The 17,294-nt window shown below is 52.3% G+C and overlaps 2 protein-coding genes across 4 annotated transcripts in view; both read right to left on the bottom strand.

The window, feature by feature from the left end:
- The window catches only part of Znf853 (zinc finger protein 853), a 5,266-nt gene extending 1,157 nt beyond the window's left edge, over positions 1 to 4,109 (bottom strand). Inside the window, exons 1-3 of the mRNA XM_028756106.1 lie at positions 3,986 to 4,109; positions 1,036 to 1,376; positions 105 to 774 (exon numbers count right to left, since the gene is read on the bottom strand). Of these exons, the coding sequence (XP_028611939.1) occupies positions 105 to 774; positions 1,036 to 1,376; positions 3,986 to 4,070 (1,096 nt within the window). The 5' untranslated portion in view covers positions 4,071 to 4,109. The remainder of the gene's footprint in view (positions 1 to 104; positions 775 to 1,035; positions 1,377 to 3,985) is intronic.
- A 9,576-nt stretch (positions 4,110 to 13,685) lies between these two features.
- CUNH7orf26 (chromosome unknown C7orf26 homolog) overlaps positions 13,686 to 17,294 on the bottom strand; it is a 13,173-nt gene continuing 9,564 nt past the window's right edge. For all 3 annotated transcript variants that reach the window (XM_028756159.1, XM_028756160.1, XM_028756161.1), the window contains exon 6: positions 13,686 to 14,443. In XM_028756159.1, the coding sequence (XP_028611992.1) occupies positions 14,242 to 14,443 (202 nt within the window). In that variant the 3' untranslated portion in view covers positions 13,686 to 14,241. The remainder of the gene's footprint in view (positions 14,444 to 17,294) is intronic.

Here is a 17,294-nt window from a genome sequence, read left to right as displayed (position 1 = left end):
CTGCTGCTGCTGCTCCAGCTGCTGCTGCTGCTCCAGCTGCTGCTGCTCCAGGTACTGCTGCTGCTCCAGGTACTGCTGCTGCTCCAGCTGCTGCTGCTGCTCCAGCTGCTGCTGCTGCTCCAGCTGCTGCAGCTGCTCCTGCACTTTTAGCTGCAGCTGCTGCTGTTCCTGCAGCCTCTCCAGCTCTTGCTGCCTCGCCAGCTCCTGCCGCTGCTGCTCCAGCTCCTGCTCAGACCCCACATCCACCGGCATAAGCTCCAGTTCCACCTCCTCCTCCTCTGGCTGCAGTGGAGGAGGATGCAGCTGCTGGTGCTGCTGCAGCTGTTCCTGCTGCTGTTGCAACAACTCCTGCTGCAGCAACTGTTCCTGCTGCTGCAGCAATAGTTGGTGCTGCAACTGTGCCTGTTGCAACAGCTGCTGCTGCAACTCTGCCTGTTGCTGTAGCAATATATGATGCTGTAGCTGTCCCTGTGGCTGCAGCAATAATATCTGCTGCTCCAAGTGTTGCTGTTGCAACTGTCCCTGCTTCTGCAAGTGTTGCTGTTGCAACTGTTCCTGCTGCAGCAACAGTTGCTGCTGTTGGAGTAGCAGCTGCTGCAACTGCTCCTGTTGCTCTTGCAACCGCTGCTGCTGCTGCAACAGCTGTTGCTCTTGCAAACACTGTTGCTCTTGCACTTGCCGTAACTGCAATAGTTGATCTTGCACATGCTGCAACAGCAATTGCCTCTGCTCTTCCAATAGTTGCTCTTGTTGGAGAAGCTGCTCCTGCTCTGACTGTTGCTCTTGCACTGGCTGCTGTAATGGAAGTTGTTCCTGCACTTGCTGCTGCTGCTCCGGCTGCTGCAGTAGCAGGACTTGCTGCTGTGGTTCAGGTTCATACACTTGCTGCTGCATGAGATGCTGCTGTAGAATTTGCTGCTGTTGCAGCTGTTCCTGCTGCTGTTGAAACGGCTGTAGTGCTTGGTTTGGAAGCTGCATTGTCTCATGTGGCTGCAGCAACAAAGGTTGCTCTTGTCCAAGTCTCCCTGGCGGCACCACCTGCAGCTGTGGTTTTGGCTGCTGATGCTGCATAGACCGGTTTTCCTGTCGTTCTGGCTGCGGCAGAGACCGCTGCTGTTGCCCATCTTGCTGCTGCTGCAATTCTGGCTGGGGTCCTAACAGTTGAGGCTGAGGCTGCTGCTCTTGCAACTGCTTGTGCTCGGGCTGTCTTTCTAGCTCTGGCTGTGGCTTTTTTACTCGCAAGTCCTGTGGTTCCTCCTGCTCTGGCTCAAAATAGTAACAGGCCCCCATAGAGGCTGCCAGCACTGGCTGCTGAGGATGGCCGCTCCCCTCCTGAACCTCTTCTTCCTCCTGACTTTCATTCCCACCACTGCCACCTGTAGTGGAAATGGCAGGAAGCCAGGAGAGAAGGATTGATGGGCAGGGATCTGGACAAGACCCCCAAAAGGCTACACTAAGGGGCTCCGAGTGGGGACCCAAAAATGTGAGATCAAGTGGCAATAACAACAGGACAAACATTCCCAGAGTCCCCCTGGTCACCCCACTCAGACTCCCACTGAGCCCCCTTCAAACTCATCCAACGCTTAGCTCTTGGGGCTCCTAGCAACATTCCCTGAAATGTGTCGGGCTCCTAGTGCAGGGAGACCAGCTATTCCAGTGGCTGAGCTCTGGAGCCATTTATGGTCACACTATCTATCTATCTATCTATCTATCTATCTATCTATCATCTATCTATCTATCATCTATCTATCTATCTATCTATCTATCTATCTATCTATCTATCTATCTATCTGGTTTTTTGAGACAGGATTTCTTTGCATAACCCTGGCTGTCCTAGAATTAGCTCTATAGACCAAGCTGGCCTTTTGAACTCACAGGGATCTGCCTGCCTCTGCCTCCCAAGGACTAGGATTAAAGGTGTGTGCCACCACCGCCAGACAACGGTCACACCTTAAATAAGTGAAATTTGCCTTGTCTGTGAAGAACAAGCCATTTCTATAAAGATATAGCAAGCCATTTCTAGAAAGCACTGATGCATCAAGGAAGCCCGGGGCCAGGTAGGGTGTCTGTACTTCAGAAGTTAACTGAAAAGTCAGGCACGGCAGCACATCTGTAACTCCAGCCTCAGAGGATGGAGAGAGGAGATCCCTGGCAGAAGCTGGACAGGAAGACTAGCCATACAGATAAGCTGTGAGTTCGATTCGGAGACCCTGTCCCATGAGTAAGGTGGAAGGGTGATCCAGTATGACTTGACAGCAATGTGGGGCCTCCAAACACACATGCACGCATGTCTATACACACCCATCCACACGAGCTCCCAAATGCAGACAAGAAACATGAATACACACACGCACACCACACGTATCACACACACACAGAGATAGTTCCGTGTAATCATATTTTACAAAAACAAGGTTTCTAATCTTACCTTTGTTGAATGTATTTGTAAAATCTGTGTGTCTTGTGTATAAGTGCATGTGTGTCCATCCATGCATGTGCTCGTGGGAACATAGGTGCTGCAGCCCATGCGTGTGCTCGTGGGAACATAGGTGCCGCAGCCCATGCGTGTGCTCGTGGGAACATAGGTGCCGCAGCCCACCTATAGGAGTCAGAGGACAGGCTTGGGTGTTGGACCTGACCTTCCATTTTGAGGCAGGGTCTCTTGTCTGCCGCTGCACAGGGCAGCCAGGCCGGCTGGCCCTGGAGCATCCAAGGATCCTCCTGCCTCTGTCTCTTGCCTCACCACAGAAGTACCCCGATTACAGACATGAATGATAACAATGTTTCTACTTGAATTCTGGGGACTCAAACTCTTGTCCTCAAGCCTTGTAGGACAGACACTTTCCCCACTGAGCCGCCTCCCCAGCCCCTGGAGCACTTTTTCTTTTTTTCAGAGACACTTCTACAGAGCAGCTGAGTATTGGGTTGTAGATGGAGACAGCTATGGGAAGCTGTCCCTAGAGCTTCTTTCTCCTGCCTCCTCTGCAGGGACAGACCTCACCTAGGGGTGAATCTCCTCATTTCTAGCTTGATCACTTGGTCACTCTGACTTCCTGGGACAGCAGTTTCCACAGAAGCCTTTTATTGGCCATGTAGTTAGATGTCACCTCAAGTATATGCCTGCTAGTGTTAAATTTACAAGTGGAAAGAGTCTTTGTTCAATTCATAGGGCCCAATTTTATCATTCTAGTCTAATTCTCCTGATATATATATATTCTCTCTCTCTCTCTCTCTTTCTCTCTCTCTCTCTCTTTTTCTCTCTCTCTCTTGCTCACTCACTTGCTGTGCAATAGTGTCTCATTGTATATAGCCCTAGCCTGGAGCTCACTAAACAGGTCAAGCTGTCAAACTGTGACCCTCTTGCCTGACTCTTGCAAGTTCTAGGAATTCCAGTCAAATGTCCCCACGTCCAGCTCTTCCTGGTTCTCTCAACTCTGTTCAAGCCTGTCCCCTACACTGTCACTTGCTTTAAAGCACAGAATGTGAAAACTGACTCCTGTCCATCCTTAAAGGCTGTCTACCCCTGCATGGGTCTCAGGGAGGGGACTGGGAAGTTCCACACCCTGGGAGCCGCTGTGTGGCAAGTGGAAGGAAGGAGACAGATGTTGAGAAAATGAGACCCGGGTAGAGGTAAGGACAGGAGAGAAGCCATTCAGCCAGTGTCTGAGGCATCATAGACAGAGAAAAACCCTCCAGCCCCAGGTGGGAGATGGTGGGTGGCACCTGGGGAAAAAAGGTTAGAGCCAGCCCAGGGTCAGGGGTGAGGCTACTGGATCTGTCAAGGTGTCTCTGTCTCCAGCAAGACCTTGGCCTGACAGCCACCTCAACAGGTCCTAAGTCAAGTTTCAAGGTAGCTGGGTTTAGCAGGCGTGAATATGCTGGTCACACATGGGGTCCCTCTGTGGCGGTCTGGACTGTGCCAGCTTGCAGCTCAACTAAAGAATCCTTGCTGGGAGTCCCCATTGTCTCCACACCCAACCCTCACCTGAGAGGGTGTCAGGCCCTGGACCCCCATCCTCAAGACATCGAAGCTCCAACACAAAAGTCTTTGTTGCTGGGCCCAGCTCCATCCTGGCGGTCACACCAGGGTCTCCCGGAGCAGGCTGTGCTACGAGGAATAAAGGAAGCTGTTCAGAAGGGAGGTGATGGTAGCTGAACCCCATTCCTAAACAGAACAGGCGAAGCTGCTAGTTGCTGGATGTATACGGGGATTCACCTGCACTCACCAGTGGCCCTCTTGCCCCAACACTGACACATAACTGTGGGAACTAACCTCTCCCAAGGCTGGAAGCTTGTGGCACACCTGAGGGTAGCCCTGGGCACAGCTCCTGTCCCCTTCCAAAGTATGACCATCCCCCAGGCTTCAAAAGCTACCTCAAGTCCCTGGGAAGGTAGGTGTCCCGAGCACTGTAGCCCATGGCAGGAGCCTTCTGCAGGCCTGTGCTCCTGTCCTGAGTCCACTCTGAAGAAGAGGTCTGCACATTCGGAAGTCCCCTCTCCCCCATGCCAGCTGACTACATGTCCCTCTGGCTTTTAGAAGCCCTCCTTAGAGAAGCAGCTCTGCACGCCTGCAAGGATCTCCCGCCAGGCCTCACCTGGAACAGCATTTCCCGCCGGCAGCAGCCTCTGTGCTAGGGGAGGTGTGGTCACCAGTGGCCACAAAGTGAAGGCCACGGCCGTTCAGCCTGCTCCTTCCGGAGGTACCTCCATCTACAATGAGCCACGGAGGCTCTGACCACCCCTGGGAGAACCTTTTACAGGCACTCTGCGGGGTCGTCGCTGTCAGAGCAGCGGAGGTCGCCCTGGGCCAAGACAAGGTGCAGAGTGGAGTTCCCAGGCAGAAGTTGGTGGCGACGCTCACGTAGGGACAGGGAAGGGAGGCAGGGCTCCGAATCCAAAGCAGGGATCAGGGTTGGTCCGGGTGCGCAGCAGGGCCCAAACTAGGGCTCTAGGTTGGCTCGGTGAGAACTGGGTGACAATGGTCCTGGATGATCATCCGCCACAGGTGCCGGGAGACGGGGGGGGGCGGCGGGGGGGTGCGAGGGGGCGGGCATCAAGGCAGGGCCAGGTTCCCGATCGCTCTCCCGCCCTCCCGTGCTGTGCGTCCGTGCGGGAAGAGGCCAGGCCGGGGCGGGGGCGCTGGGGGGCCGGCACAGGAAGTCCCCCCGGCATCCGCATCCTGTCCCCCGCCCTTGCCGCCCGCCGCGCCCCCGCGCCCCGGCCCCCGCCACCACCACCGTGGCCGCTGCATTAGCCTTAGCCATGGTCGCCGCTGCCTCTCTAGGCCGCGCCGTCAGCTCTGTGGGCTTAACCCTTCCCAACCCGGCCACTCACCAGGGACCCCCCGGGGGGAGGTGTGGGAAGGGATGGGGACAAAATGGTCGGCCCTGCGTGCTTCTCAGGGTCCGCCGATGCTGGGCGCAGCGCACGCCGCAACGCATCGCCTGGTGCGGTGCGCGTGTCCGTGCACCACAGTTGGCGACTCTCACTGAGGCTGCATGCATGGAAGAGGAAGGGGGCTTTCAGCCACCGCTCCCATATCCTCTGAAGCATAGGCGTGGCTTCAGGGCGCCCTTCTCTTGACTGGGGGTACAATGGGGCTAATTAGCACGTACTTAGTTAGTTAATGGGGAAGCCCCTTCCTGACCTCAGGAGGTTCAGAATAGCCAACCCAGACTCTTGAGTTGGCAGAGATAGACAGGTAGATACTGTGCCAGCTTCATCAGGGACACACTCAGGAACTGAAGGTCCTGCTGGTATCTCTTTTGGGTTCTTGCTCTCTCCAGTAGCCAGAGGACCCCTCATTCAGCTTCCAGCCAGGAGGAGGGGAGTGGAGAGGCCCCCTCCCAGGGGTTTTGAGCCAAGGCAGCTCCAGTAGCTTTTCCCTGTTTGTTTGTTGAGGTAACAAGTTTCCTGCCTGGGGGTAAGAGTAAGAATAGGAATTGAGGTGTGTGTGCTTCTTTTCCAAGAGGCTTGAGCTGACCATGTGTATTTCCCCCTCACTCAACTTTACTAGCAGACCACAGGCTTCTGGAGAATTCACATAAGAAACATTGTTCCAGTTCTGTAGAAAAGAGGCAGGGGACGATGAGGTTAGCCTTGTGAGCGCCCTGGCACTCACAAAGCCCTAGGTTCCATTTCCAGTAGTGCATAAAACCCACAGCATGGTACGTACCTGTAATTCCAGAACTCAGCAGAAGGTTCAGGAGCCCAAGGTCATCCTTGGCTACCTAGCAAGTCTGAGGCCAGCCTGTACTACACTGTCTCAGAAATAAATAAATGGAAAAAAAAAAACAACTTCTGAAAAACTCAAAGATCTGGCAAAACCAAAGCTGCCTCTATAGAGAGGTCCCCAAAAGGGGGACAAGAGCCTTTCCTGGGGTCACAGCCCTGTTCTTCCTGTCTCTCTGCTTACAGTATAGTCTCCAATTCACACTGTTCCTCTTCTCAGAATCCCCAAGCCTGCCTTGAAAATGCCTGACTTGCAGACCAGCAGCCCCGCTTACAAGGAGAATTTGTGCAGAGGGCCAGAGCTGATGTGAGCTGCAGGCACACCGGTAGGGACCCAGCTTTGGAGGCAGGGTAACTTGGAGTGACAAGGGCTTCTGGCAGCCAGGTAACCAGAGGCACCAGATAGTCCTCCATCGTGAAGGTAGAGCCAGGCTGCCAGGCAGCAGTGCGAGGACAGCTGAGCAGACAGGTAAAGAGTGGGCGTGTCTTTCCCTCCCTAAGTGGATGGGAGCCCCTTCCAGAGACCTCAGGCCCTAGTGTTTGCATCCTCCGTGTATCATGTGCGCGTGTGTGTGTGTGTGTGTGTGTATGTATGTATGTGTGTGTGTGTGCGCGCGCACGCACATGCAAGTGTGTGCCCATATGTTCATTTAAAGTGGCCATAGGAAGACGTTGTGTGCCCTCTACTCAGCATTTCCCAGCTTATTCCTTTGAGACAGGGTCTCTCGCTAAACCTGAAGCCAAGCTGGCAGGCAGCATGCCCCTGCCATCCTCTTACCCCTGCCACATCCCCCACACCCCCCAACACTGGGGTTAGGAGCCTGCCAGTATGCAGGCTTTTTACATGAGTGCTGGAGACTCAAGTCCTTATGCTTGCCCTGAAACCTCTGACTCCCACTAAGCCATCTCCCAGTCCCCTTGCCTGGCTCCTTCCCCACTCCCTCGCTTGCATGGCTGGATTCTTCCCAGGAGTGTTTCCACACCCACGGGGCCCTCCCATCCTCCACACAGGCAGCCCCTCTGCTCTCCCACCTGGCCTGAGAACCGTCACCTCACCCAGCAGCTCCCTCCCTGTCACGGCTCTGGCCACCTCCTTGTCCTAAACCTCTTTCCTTCTCCTGCCTAGAAGCAGCAGCACAGGACACTTCTGCTGCCTGACCCTTGCTCTGCCCCACTCTGACCCTTCTGCAGGCTTTTGATGGGGGTGGGAGGATTTCTGGAAGCCATTGCTTACTTTTGCGTCATTACCACATACAAGATGCCATTGTGAAGCATTTCCCATCCATGGCCCTTATTGTATGTGTGTATATGTATACATGTAGACGCCATATGTCAATACCGGGTATTTTCCTCAATCATTTTCCACCTTAAAAAAAAAAAAAAAAACATGATGAGCATTTATTTGTGTGCCTGTGTGTGAGCATGTGGATATTCAAGTGTAGGTGCCTTGGAGTCCACAAGGGGGCAGCACCGAGCCATGTCTCCAGCCCGTCTCCACCTTATTTTTTGACCTGGATCCCTCACTGATTAGCTAAACTGACTGGCCACTAAACTCCAGGGATCAGCCATCTCTGTCTCCGAAGCATGGATACAGGCCTACACCTCTGTGCTTGGCTGTGATATGAGTGAAGGCAAGAGTTGGTGCATGCTTGCCAAGCCGTTCAAAAGCCCCGGAGTTTGATCTCCTTGATCTCCGGCACCCACTCAACCAGTGCTTTCCTGAATTCTGTGTGTTGATCTAGTGCACAGTAAACCTGAGTGGACCATGGGAAATCCTGACTTTGTAACCAGTTGGCCAGGAGTCTGGGTAGACGGGAGACCCTGGAACTGGTCTCATCAGGACTGTGCCCCTAACCTGTGTAGTCAGCGCCCATTCTGGTGGTTATGGTTTTGTTGCAGCTTTGGATGAATGCATGTTTACTGTTTCCATGGTTACACTTAAGGCATTGTCTTTGGGGCTGAGCCTAGGAATTTTCTCCTGAGTTTGTCTGTTCTAACCACTCTGATGTTGATATACTCACTATTTTCTTTTCTTTTTTTCTTTTTTGTTTTTTTCGAGACAGGGTTTCTCTGTATAGCCCTGGCTGTCCTGGAACTCACTCTGTAGACCAGGCTGGCTTCGAACTCAGAAATCCACCTGCCTCTGCCTCCCAAGTGCTGGGATTAAAGGTGTGCGCCACCACCACCCGGCTGTATTTTCTTTTCTTTTTTTTTGTATTGATTGGGCCGTGATTTCTCTTGGCAGCCCTTCGCACATCTGTCTCTTGTCTCAGCCTCACACCCAGTCAAACTGATTAGAAATCTAGCTTTTCTTTTTGGTTTTAAAATCACATTTATTCCCTGGGGCAAGGCAGGGGGGCATGTACCACAGCATATAAGTCCCCTCCTTCTCCCTCGTGGGTCCAAGGAATCAAACTCAGGATGTCAGGCTTGGTGGCAAGCACCTTTTGTCCATGGAGCTGACTACCAGCATTATTGTTAATTTTTCTTTTCCTTTCAGTTTTTTGAGACAGGGTTTCTCAGTGTGGCCCTGGCCATCCTGGAACTTGCTCTGTAGACCAGACCTCAAGCTCAGAGACCCCTCTGTTGAGGCCGTCTTGTATCCCAGGCTGGCTTCAAACTCACCATGTAGATCTTGAGCTTCTGATCCTCCGACTTCTACCTCCTAAGTGCTGGGATACAGGCATGGACCACCATGCCCCGTGTACTCAGTGCTGGGGATCAAACCCAAGGTCACGTGAATGCCAGGCAAGCCCTCTATCACCTGACGTACACTCCAAGCTCCCTTCTGTATAGTTTCTGGCAGGAATTTTGTCAGGAAGAAGCAGACGGCTGCTGACCACACAGCCATGACTGGGACAGTTCTAGCCACTACAAGAAATGTGGTGGCAAGGTGGTAACCCAGGAGTTCAGAGTCAGCAGTCACTGTCAGTGGCATCCACTACGGGTTCCCTTCTGTCTAGGTCCTGGCCAAGATCACTAGGAGGAAGGCTCTGGAGCTGAAAGCATCCGGTCAGCCAGATGAACTGAGCTGCCACACAGGTGCCGTAGACTCGGCAAGACTGCAGAAATCAGAGTTGAGTATGTCTCCAGGAGTGAGCCTGCTCCTCAGTCAGTCTTATTTTTCTGAAACCATGGAGACAGAAGGAACCCTAGACTGGCACACAAGGTAGTTTTCTGTCTCTCAGGTAACTCCAGGCTCAAAGAAAGTGCAGACAGCAATTGGGAAGGGACTCTGCGAAGATGGACACCGGCTTTGAACAGTTACACCTGGAAGCTCACAATCCAGAGACCAGGCGAAGTGCATGAAGATCAAAACAAACAAACAAACAAAGCCCACCACTGTGTGCAAGCCTAGAATCTAGCACAGTGGAGGGGGAGATGGGGTAATCCTCAGCTACATAGTACTTCAAATTCAAGGCTAGCCTGGGCTATATGAGGCCTGGTCTAAAAATTATAACAACAATGGCAACGACAATAATAAATATAAAAGGTAAGTTCTGGGGAGATCTACTGGGGGGTAAAGGATCTGCCATGAGGGCCTGAGCTCAGATCCCCAGCACACATGTAAAAGGCTTCCAGGAGTGGAGAGGGCGGGACCACTGGGGCTCCATGGTCAGGCAGCCTAGCCAAAACGCTTTGAGCTCCAGGTTCAGTGAGAGACCTCATCTCAAGAGTATATGACAGAGTGTGTCAGAGATGGAGTCTAGGTGTCTTCTTCTGGCCTCTGTATGTGTGTACTCGGACAAGTGCACACACATGTACACACAAGCATGCACCATACACATATACCGCACGCACATGTGCATGCACACACGTATGCACACACGCACACATCTGTGCAAAGACAGGAAGAATCTTATTCCCACCTGATCCTCCTGTGTGGCAGCAGGCATCTCAGCTATGGCAGCAGGGCAAGGCGGGGACATCTGGGAGGATCAGAGACTGGACAGAAATGGGGTGCGTCTATAAACCTCAAGGACCGCCTTCCTGAAACTGACCTTCCCCTGTCTAAACCCCACTTCCCAAAGGTTGTACGATGTCCTAAAACAGCAGCCTCAGACGAAGTGTGCAGACACACACGCACTTCTGGGGACACTTTGCATTCAAACTGTGACACTTGTCAACGCTCACCTAACCCAGACACCTAATTTATCAGCAACCAGCTCTGTGTTCTCCAGTGTACTGTAGCATTCAGTCCTTCCTGGAGTCTAATCCTGGCATTGACACCATTGGAACAGTCTCTAAAGACTTATGCGTTTACACTTGGCTGGCCCGTGTGAAAGCTGTTTTTGGTTAACTTGATACTCTAAAAGTAGAGGTTCTCAACCTTAACGCTGTGACCCTTTAGTCCACTTCCTCAGGCTGTGGTGACCTCCAACCATAACATTATTTCTGTTGCTGCTTCAGAACTGTAATTTTTGCTAGTTATGAGTCATAATGTAAACATATCTGCTACACAGGATATCTGATATGAGACCCCTGCTGAAAGGCTCCTTAAATCTCAAAGTACTTGAGACCCACAGCGTAAGAACCACTACTCTAGAGTCACTGAAGAAGGGGGCATCAATGAGAAACTGTCTCCCACAGGTCGGCCTGTGGGCAGGCACACGTGTGTGGGGATTTTAACTGGGTTGTGGTGGAGGGACCCACCCTGACTCTGGGCAGTACACTCCATGAGCTGGGCTCTGGATTGGACCTTGAAGAGTGAGCTGAACACTAGTGTGTATTAATTCATTCTCTCTGCTCTTGCCCGTGTGTGTGATGTGGCCAGATGCTTCCAGGTCCCGATGCCTTGGCTTCTCTGCACTGCTGGACTGGAGCCTGAGCTAAAGACACCCGTTCTCCATTAAGTTGCCTTTGTCAGGGTATTTTATCCCAGCCACAGGAAAAAACCCACCTGGCTCCTATGTATAGCTACTCAAGCAGGGTTTTTTTTTCCTTATCAAAATAATTCTGTACTTGGCCTGTGTGCATGCATGCTGAATCCCAAGAGAACTGACATGTGCACACAAAAATTTATATACAAACGCCATGGTGACAATATTCGTAAAACCAAAAATGGAACAGGGAGAGGTGGCTCAGTGGTTAGAAGCACATGCTGCTCTTGCAGAAGAACTGAGTTTGGGTCCCAGCACCCAAAGTCAGGTGACTCATAACCACCTGTCACTCTAGCTGCAGGGGATCAGACGTCCCCTGCTGACCTCTCAGGCCACTGCACCCACATGTGTACAGACAGACATCATTTTAAGCTTTTTAAGAATGTTTCACATTTCGGGGGACTCTGCCATCACATCAGAAGCACTTGCTCGACACCTGCTTCCATTTCTCATCAGGACACATCCATGTGACTCAAACAGTCACTCTGGGGCTAGAAAGACGGATGACTCAGTAAAGGGCCTCTCACACAAGCCTGAGGACCTGAGTTCAGATCCCCAGCTCCCATGTAAAAGCCATGCGCAGGGCTGTGTACCTGTAACTCCAGCAGTAAGGAGGATAGAGAGAGGAGCCTCCTTGAGCTCGCTAGCCAGCCAGCTTAGTGAGATGGTTGAGCACAAGATTAAGTGAGAGATCCTGTTTCAAACTTAAGGTAGATGGGCCGGAAAGACGGCTTGGTGGAGAAAGGCACTTGCTGTGTGATCCTGACTACCTGAGTCTGAAACCCCAGATCCCCAGATGGGAGGACTCCCAAATTTGTCTTCTGACCTCCATGTGTGCTGTGGCATACATGTGCCTGAAGTCACACATAAATAAACACATATCATAAACACACACATGGAACGGGAGATATTTAAAAAACGGTGCTCGGTCCGGCTTGTTCCCAGGCAGCCGCCATGTTCCCGCTGTTCTCGCTCAGACCGCGGCTCCGGCTAGCTAGAAGCACCGGCCCTGGCACCCACGAGATGCCAGTGTGGTAGCTGGCTCTGGCAATCCACCACGCTGCCCCCACAAAGCTCAGCTGAGCCCCTGATAATATCTGCCATGCTCACGGTACCCAGTAGAATGAAGACTTTTAAAGCTTAAAGATTAACCAAAAGATTTATAAGCCGGGCGGTGGTGGCGCACGCCTTTAATCCCAGCACTTGGGAGGCAGAGGCAGGCGGATTTCTGAGTTCGAGGCCAGCCTGGTCTACAGAGTGAGTTCCAGGACAGCCAGGGCTACACAGAGAAACCCTGTCTTGAAAAACCAAAAAAAAAAAAAAAAAAAAAAAAAAAAAGAGAGAGAGAGATTTATATATCTGTAAATGTTCAATTAACAAGACACCCACACAATTAGAATTGTTACCCAATATCTAACCTTTAGGTATAAATGTTACCCAGGACTGCTTTTGACCCATCCATCTTCCTCCATGGTTGTTAGCTCTCTTCCTCCTTCCTCCTCCTCTTCCCCTTCCTCCCAACTCCTCACTCTGCCTACCTCTTCTACTGCTCAATCACCGAGCTCCACTGCAAATGCAATGTAACAGGAAAATATCCTGCTACACACACACACACACACACACACTTTCCTAAGCTGTCTGGCTTGGTGCTGTCTTCCAGTTTAGTCTTGAAGATTCCATTTCTTCACTTCTCATTTAATCCTGTCCTGCTTTGCCATTTGCTCTTGACATCTGTCACTTCTAATAGGCACAGGGATGTGAGTGTTCCTTCCTTAAAGTTAGGAAGAATACAAGCCTATCCCGTCCAACAGTGTCCTGGGGTATCCCCGAGTACCATCCCTGGTACCGGAGAGAGGACTGATCCCAGGACGGAAGCAGTCTGGGCATCCAGTTTGAGCAGAGACCAAAACCCTGTCTCAAGTGGAAACAGAGGCTGAAGGTTTGGTCCAAAGTAGCTAGGGCTGGGGGATGGCTCCACTGGAGTGCCTTGCTGCAAAAGCCCGGGACCTGTGCTTGATGCCCAGAACCCGAGAGAAGGGCTGAGCTTGACCACACGTGAGCCTGTAACCCCAGACAGTGTGGGTGGTGACAGGCTTGCTGAAGCTTGAAACAGCAAGCTGAGGGGTTTGCAGACAAGAGTTTGCAACCAAGCAGCTTGCGGCCAAGTGTGAGGGCCCAAGTGACCCCCAAGCAGACCTGCACATGTGCAGGCTAGCATGCATGTCTGCCGTGTACACACACACAAATAACACAATATAATCAGAGAGCAAGCCACGGGATCAGAATGACATCATGTCTCAACAGTATAAAGTGGAAAGTTGCTGATAGGCCCTGGGTTCAGTTCCCAGCTCCCACACAGAGATACACAATCATCGGGCCTCCACGGGCACTGTACATGCATGGTACATAGGCACACATGCACATGAAATCCATACACATCAAATCCTTAAAATTTAACTAAAGATGTATGTTCCATAGGGCTGGGGTATAGCTCACTGAACACACACTTGCTAAGTATGTGCGACACCATGGGCTGAATCTCAGCACCACAAAATGAAAACCCCACAATGCCTATGAAACTGTTTAGAAAAAATTTATTTTGAACACATGAAAGGAAAATTTAGAGATACCCACCCCCCAATAAAACACAGATCCTTTCCAAGGTGATGGGGAATCCCAACAGGTGTCCCTGAGCAGTGCCCAGTGCTGCATACCAGCTGGGTCTCACCCTCTGCCTTCTGCGCTCATGGAGCTGCAGAAAAGCGGTGTTGGTGGCAGAGACATTTCACATTCCTGAGGCAGGGCAAACGGACTGCAGGCGGCTTACCCACCAGCCTGCCCTGGAGGCGAACTTACAGGTGTATCGAAAAGCACCTGCAGCGCTCTCTGCAGAGGGCGGAGCTCACTCCCTTTCGTCATCCAATCTGGATATTTAATATGGCCAGGTAGGAGGCACCCTGGCAACAGCAACTTGGGACATCAGTACCAAGATGGTTCTGCCAGCTGGAGGGACCACCTGCTGCCTACCAGGGGTCCTTGTCCATGGGGCCTGCACCCCTCTCTCCAAAGGTTTCCTTGGCCCAGGTACAAGGCACACAGCCGCTTGGCGGCTTGGCTCGGAGGGGCCAGCCTAGCGGATGGGCCTGAATGGAAAGGTCACACCTGAGATGAAGGTGTGCCCTGGGTGCGAAGGCAGGGCTGGGTGGGCAGCTGGGTGGGCTGGCACAGCCCCATAGGCCAGTGGGGGAGTATGGATATGTGGGTAGAATCCAGGGGGAAGAGCGGTGTGTGGCGACTGCTGCACCGGGCCCGAGATCACCAGCTGGAGCAGGCTGAAACACAAGGAGAGAGATTAAGACAGGCTTTAAGCCCAGTGCTATCTATCACTTGGGCCTCTGGCCTGTTCTCCCAAATGCTACAAGTCTGAGAGCACACGCCTGTCAGCCCAACACTCCAGAAGCTGCTCTGTCCATCCTGAGTCAGGGCTCCTGGGAGGTCAACTTGGAACAGAGGACACCAGGGAAGGGAATGATGGTTAGCAGGATCTAGCCCAGGACTGAGAGAGACGGACCAGCAGAGATAAAGCTATCATCCCACCAAGGATGGGTGGATACACTTGGAACCTTGGACCATGTCAAATTCTCCATGTGGCATCCAGAATCCTAAGCCCTCAGAACTCGAGGCTTACAGAGGTTGGCTTCTGTGCTGGCTCTAGTTTTATATCAACTTGACAGAAGCTAGAGTTATCTGAAAGGAGGGAACCTCAACTGAGACAATGCCTTCATAATATCTGGCTGTAGGGCATTGTCTTAGTGGTTGACGGGGGAGGGCCCAGCCGTGGTGGGTGATGCTGTTACTGCGCTGGTGGTCCTGAGTTCTGTAAGAAAGCAGGCTGAGCAAGCCACGGGGAGCAAGGCAGCGAGCAGCACTCCCGCATGGCCTCTGCATCAGCTCCTGCCTCCAGGCTCCTGTCCTGACTTCCTTCTATAATGAACAGGATGTGGAAGTTCCTTCCCAGGTTGCTTTGGTCACAGCACTTCATCACAGCAAGAGTAACCCCAACTAAGACAGCCTCTAGGCCATCCTGGGCCTGAGCCCGTTCACCACACTCTGTCAGGACAGCAACTTGGCCACCAGGAAAATGTCAATTCTAATTGAGTTCTGACTGCATTCCACACACAGGCCCCACCAAGATGGCTTTTCAATAGCTCATTAGGATTCAAAGGATCATAGCCCCAAGGTCTAAGGCAGCAAGATGCTAGAGCCACACCCTCCCTACCCAGACCAGAGGCTCTGTTGTGACCCTCACCAGAACCTCTTCTTCCTTCCTTTCTACAGCCTCCACTGTCTGGAATGCCCATCCTAAGGTCAGAGCTGCTCTGAGGTTCCTTCCCAGCCGACAACAGGATCAGAACCCCATGCTCTAAAGCTCAGCAAGTCCACCTTCCCTAAGTCAGTCTGCCAATCAGCCCGGCTCTCCACGCTGAGGACACAGCCTCCCAGCTTAGGTCCCTCTGCAGACACAAGCTCTCTGCTCACCCCTCCCAGTCTCACTGAACCCCAGCCTGGCCGTGTACTGGGGACAGTGCTGCTCTCTCTCTCAACACCAAATCCAGCCTTCCAGATCCAGCTTGGGCCTCTCATCCCCTCGACCCCCAGTTCTACCATGCTACACCTCCCTGCACACTGACCCCGACGTGGCTGTACCCAGTGACAGCCTGCCCTCAAGTAGACCCTGCTGCTCTTTGGACACTGTCTTGAGCTTCCCTAGAGCAGAGGGTGGGACTGTCACAGACCCTCCTGTAGCAGCACAGGGGACCCAACACTTCCAGGAGACCTCAGACAGTCACTGAAGAGAATGGGCAGAGTTAAGGGGCCAACACACCTGAGGCCTTTTCAAAAACAAACAACAAAACCCTACACATCTACGTCTATCTCATGTGTCAGGACATTCTGCCTGCATGAATGTCTGTGTATCACAAGCATCCAGTGCACGGGAGGCCAGAAGGGGCCTCAAATCAGGTCCTCTGTAATAGCAACAAGTGCTCTGACCACTGGGCCATCTTTCCAGACCCTCTGAGGTATTTTCATTTACATCACATTTTGTTATATTTTAACAAAATAACTCTGAGTAGTAGTTAATCCCAGCACTCAGCAGGCAGGGATGGGTGGATCTCTGAGTTCGAGGCCAGCCTGGTCTACAGAATAAGTTCCAGGACAGCCAGGGCTGTCACAGAGAAACCCTGTCTCGAAAAGTAACAAAGCAAAGCAAAACAAAATCAACCAACCAAATAAAATCTCTGGGCAAGAAGCTCAACCAAAACATCTATAAGCCAGGTGAATTCAAGGTCAGCCTGGCCTACATGGGCTACATGGCCAGACCCCCTCCCTCCCTCTGCCCCCATCTCTCTCTCTCAAGAAAAAAAAAAAAAGAAGAAATGGGAAAAAAAAGAAAGAAAGAAAGAAAGAAGGAAGGAAGGAAGGAAGGAAGGAAGGAAGGAAGGAAGGAAAGAGAGAGAAAGAAACAGAAAAAACAACAGAAACAGAAAAGGTCAGAAAACCTAGTGAGCACTGCAGAGGCCACACCTTCTCAGAGAATTAGCATTTCCAGAAGTTTCCAGTTTGGCTGGAAACTCAGAGCTCACAGTAGTCAAGGTGAAATGCAATGTTCTGGTAACCAGAAGCAAAGCAGCAGTGGCCCTGACCAGCGCTCCGGTCACTGCAGATGGCCTGTGTGTCCCACCAGCACCTCTCCCACTCCACTACTGAGCCAGACACTTGGCCACTCTCCCACGAGAACTCAAGGACTGGGTGACAGGGCACCCATGGGACAGACCACCCTCCCTCAACTTGCAATGAAGCAGCACTCAGCTGACTGGTCAGCTCCTGCCCAGAATGGCCAGTCTGGCAGAGCCAGGAACCAGGTGCTGGTGGATGACAACCAGTGCAGCTAAGATGCCAACCTCCCTATCCAGGCCGCCTGCCAGCACCAGTCCTGGGACCCAGTAAAGAGTGACAGCATCAAGTGACCCAGGATCCAACAACAAGTGAACCAAGACAAGCAGTCCTACCTGCATATCACGACTACTGTAAGCCCGCCCTGCTCACACCTCAGCACTGTTGTAAGCCCGCCCTGCTTACACCTCAGCACTGCTGTCAGCCTGCCCTGCTCACACCTCAGCA

Source organism: Grammomys surdaster, unplaced genomic scaffold, assembly GCF_004785775.1.
Source record: "Grammomys surdaster isolate TR1022 unplaced genomic scaffold, NIH_TR_1.0 126109, whole genome shotgun sequence".
NCBI lineage: Eukaryota > Metazoa > Chordata > Mammalia > Rodentia > Muridae > Grammomys > Grammomys surdaster.
The sequence above is the reverse complement of the archived record's forward strand: the minus strand, read 5'-3'. Positions and strand labels throughout refer to the sequence as shown.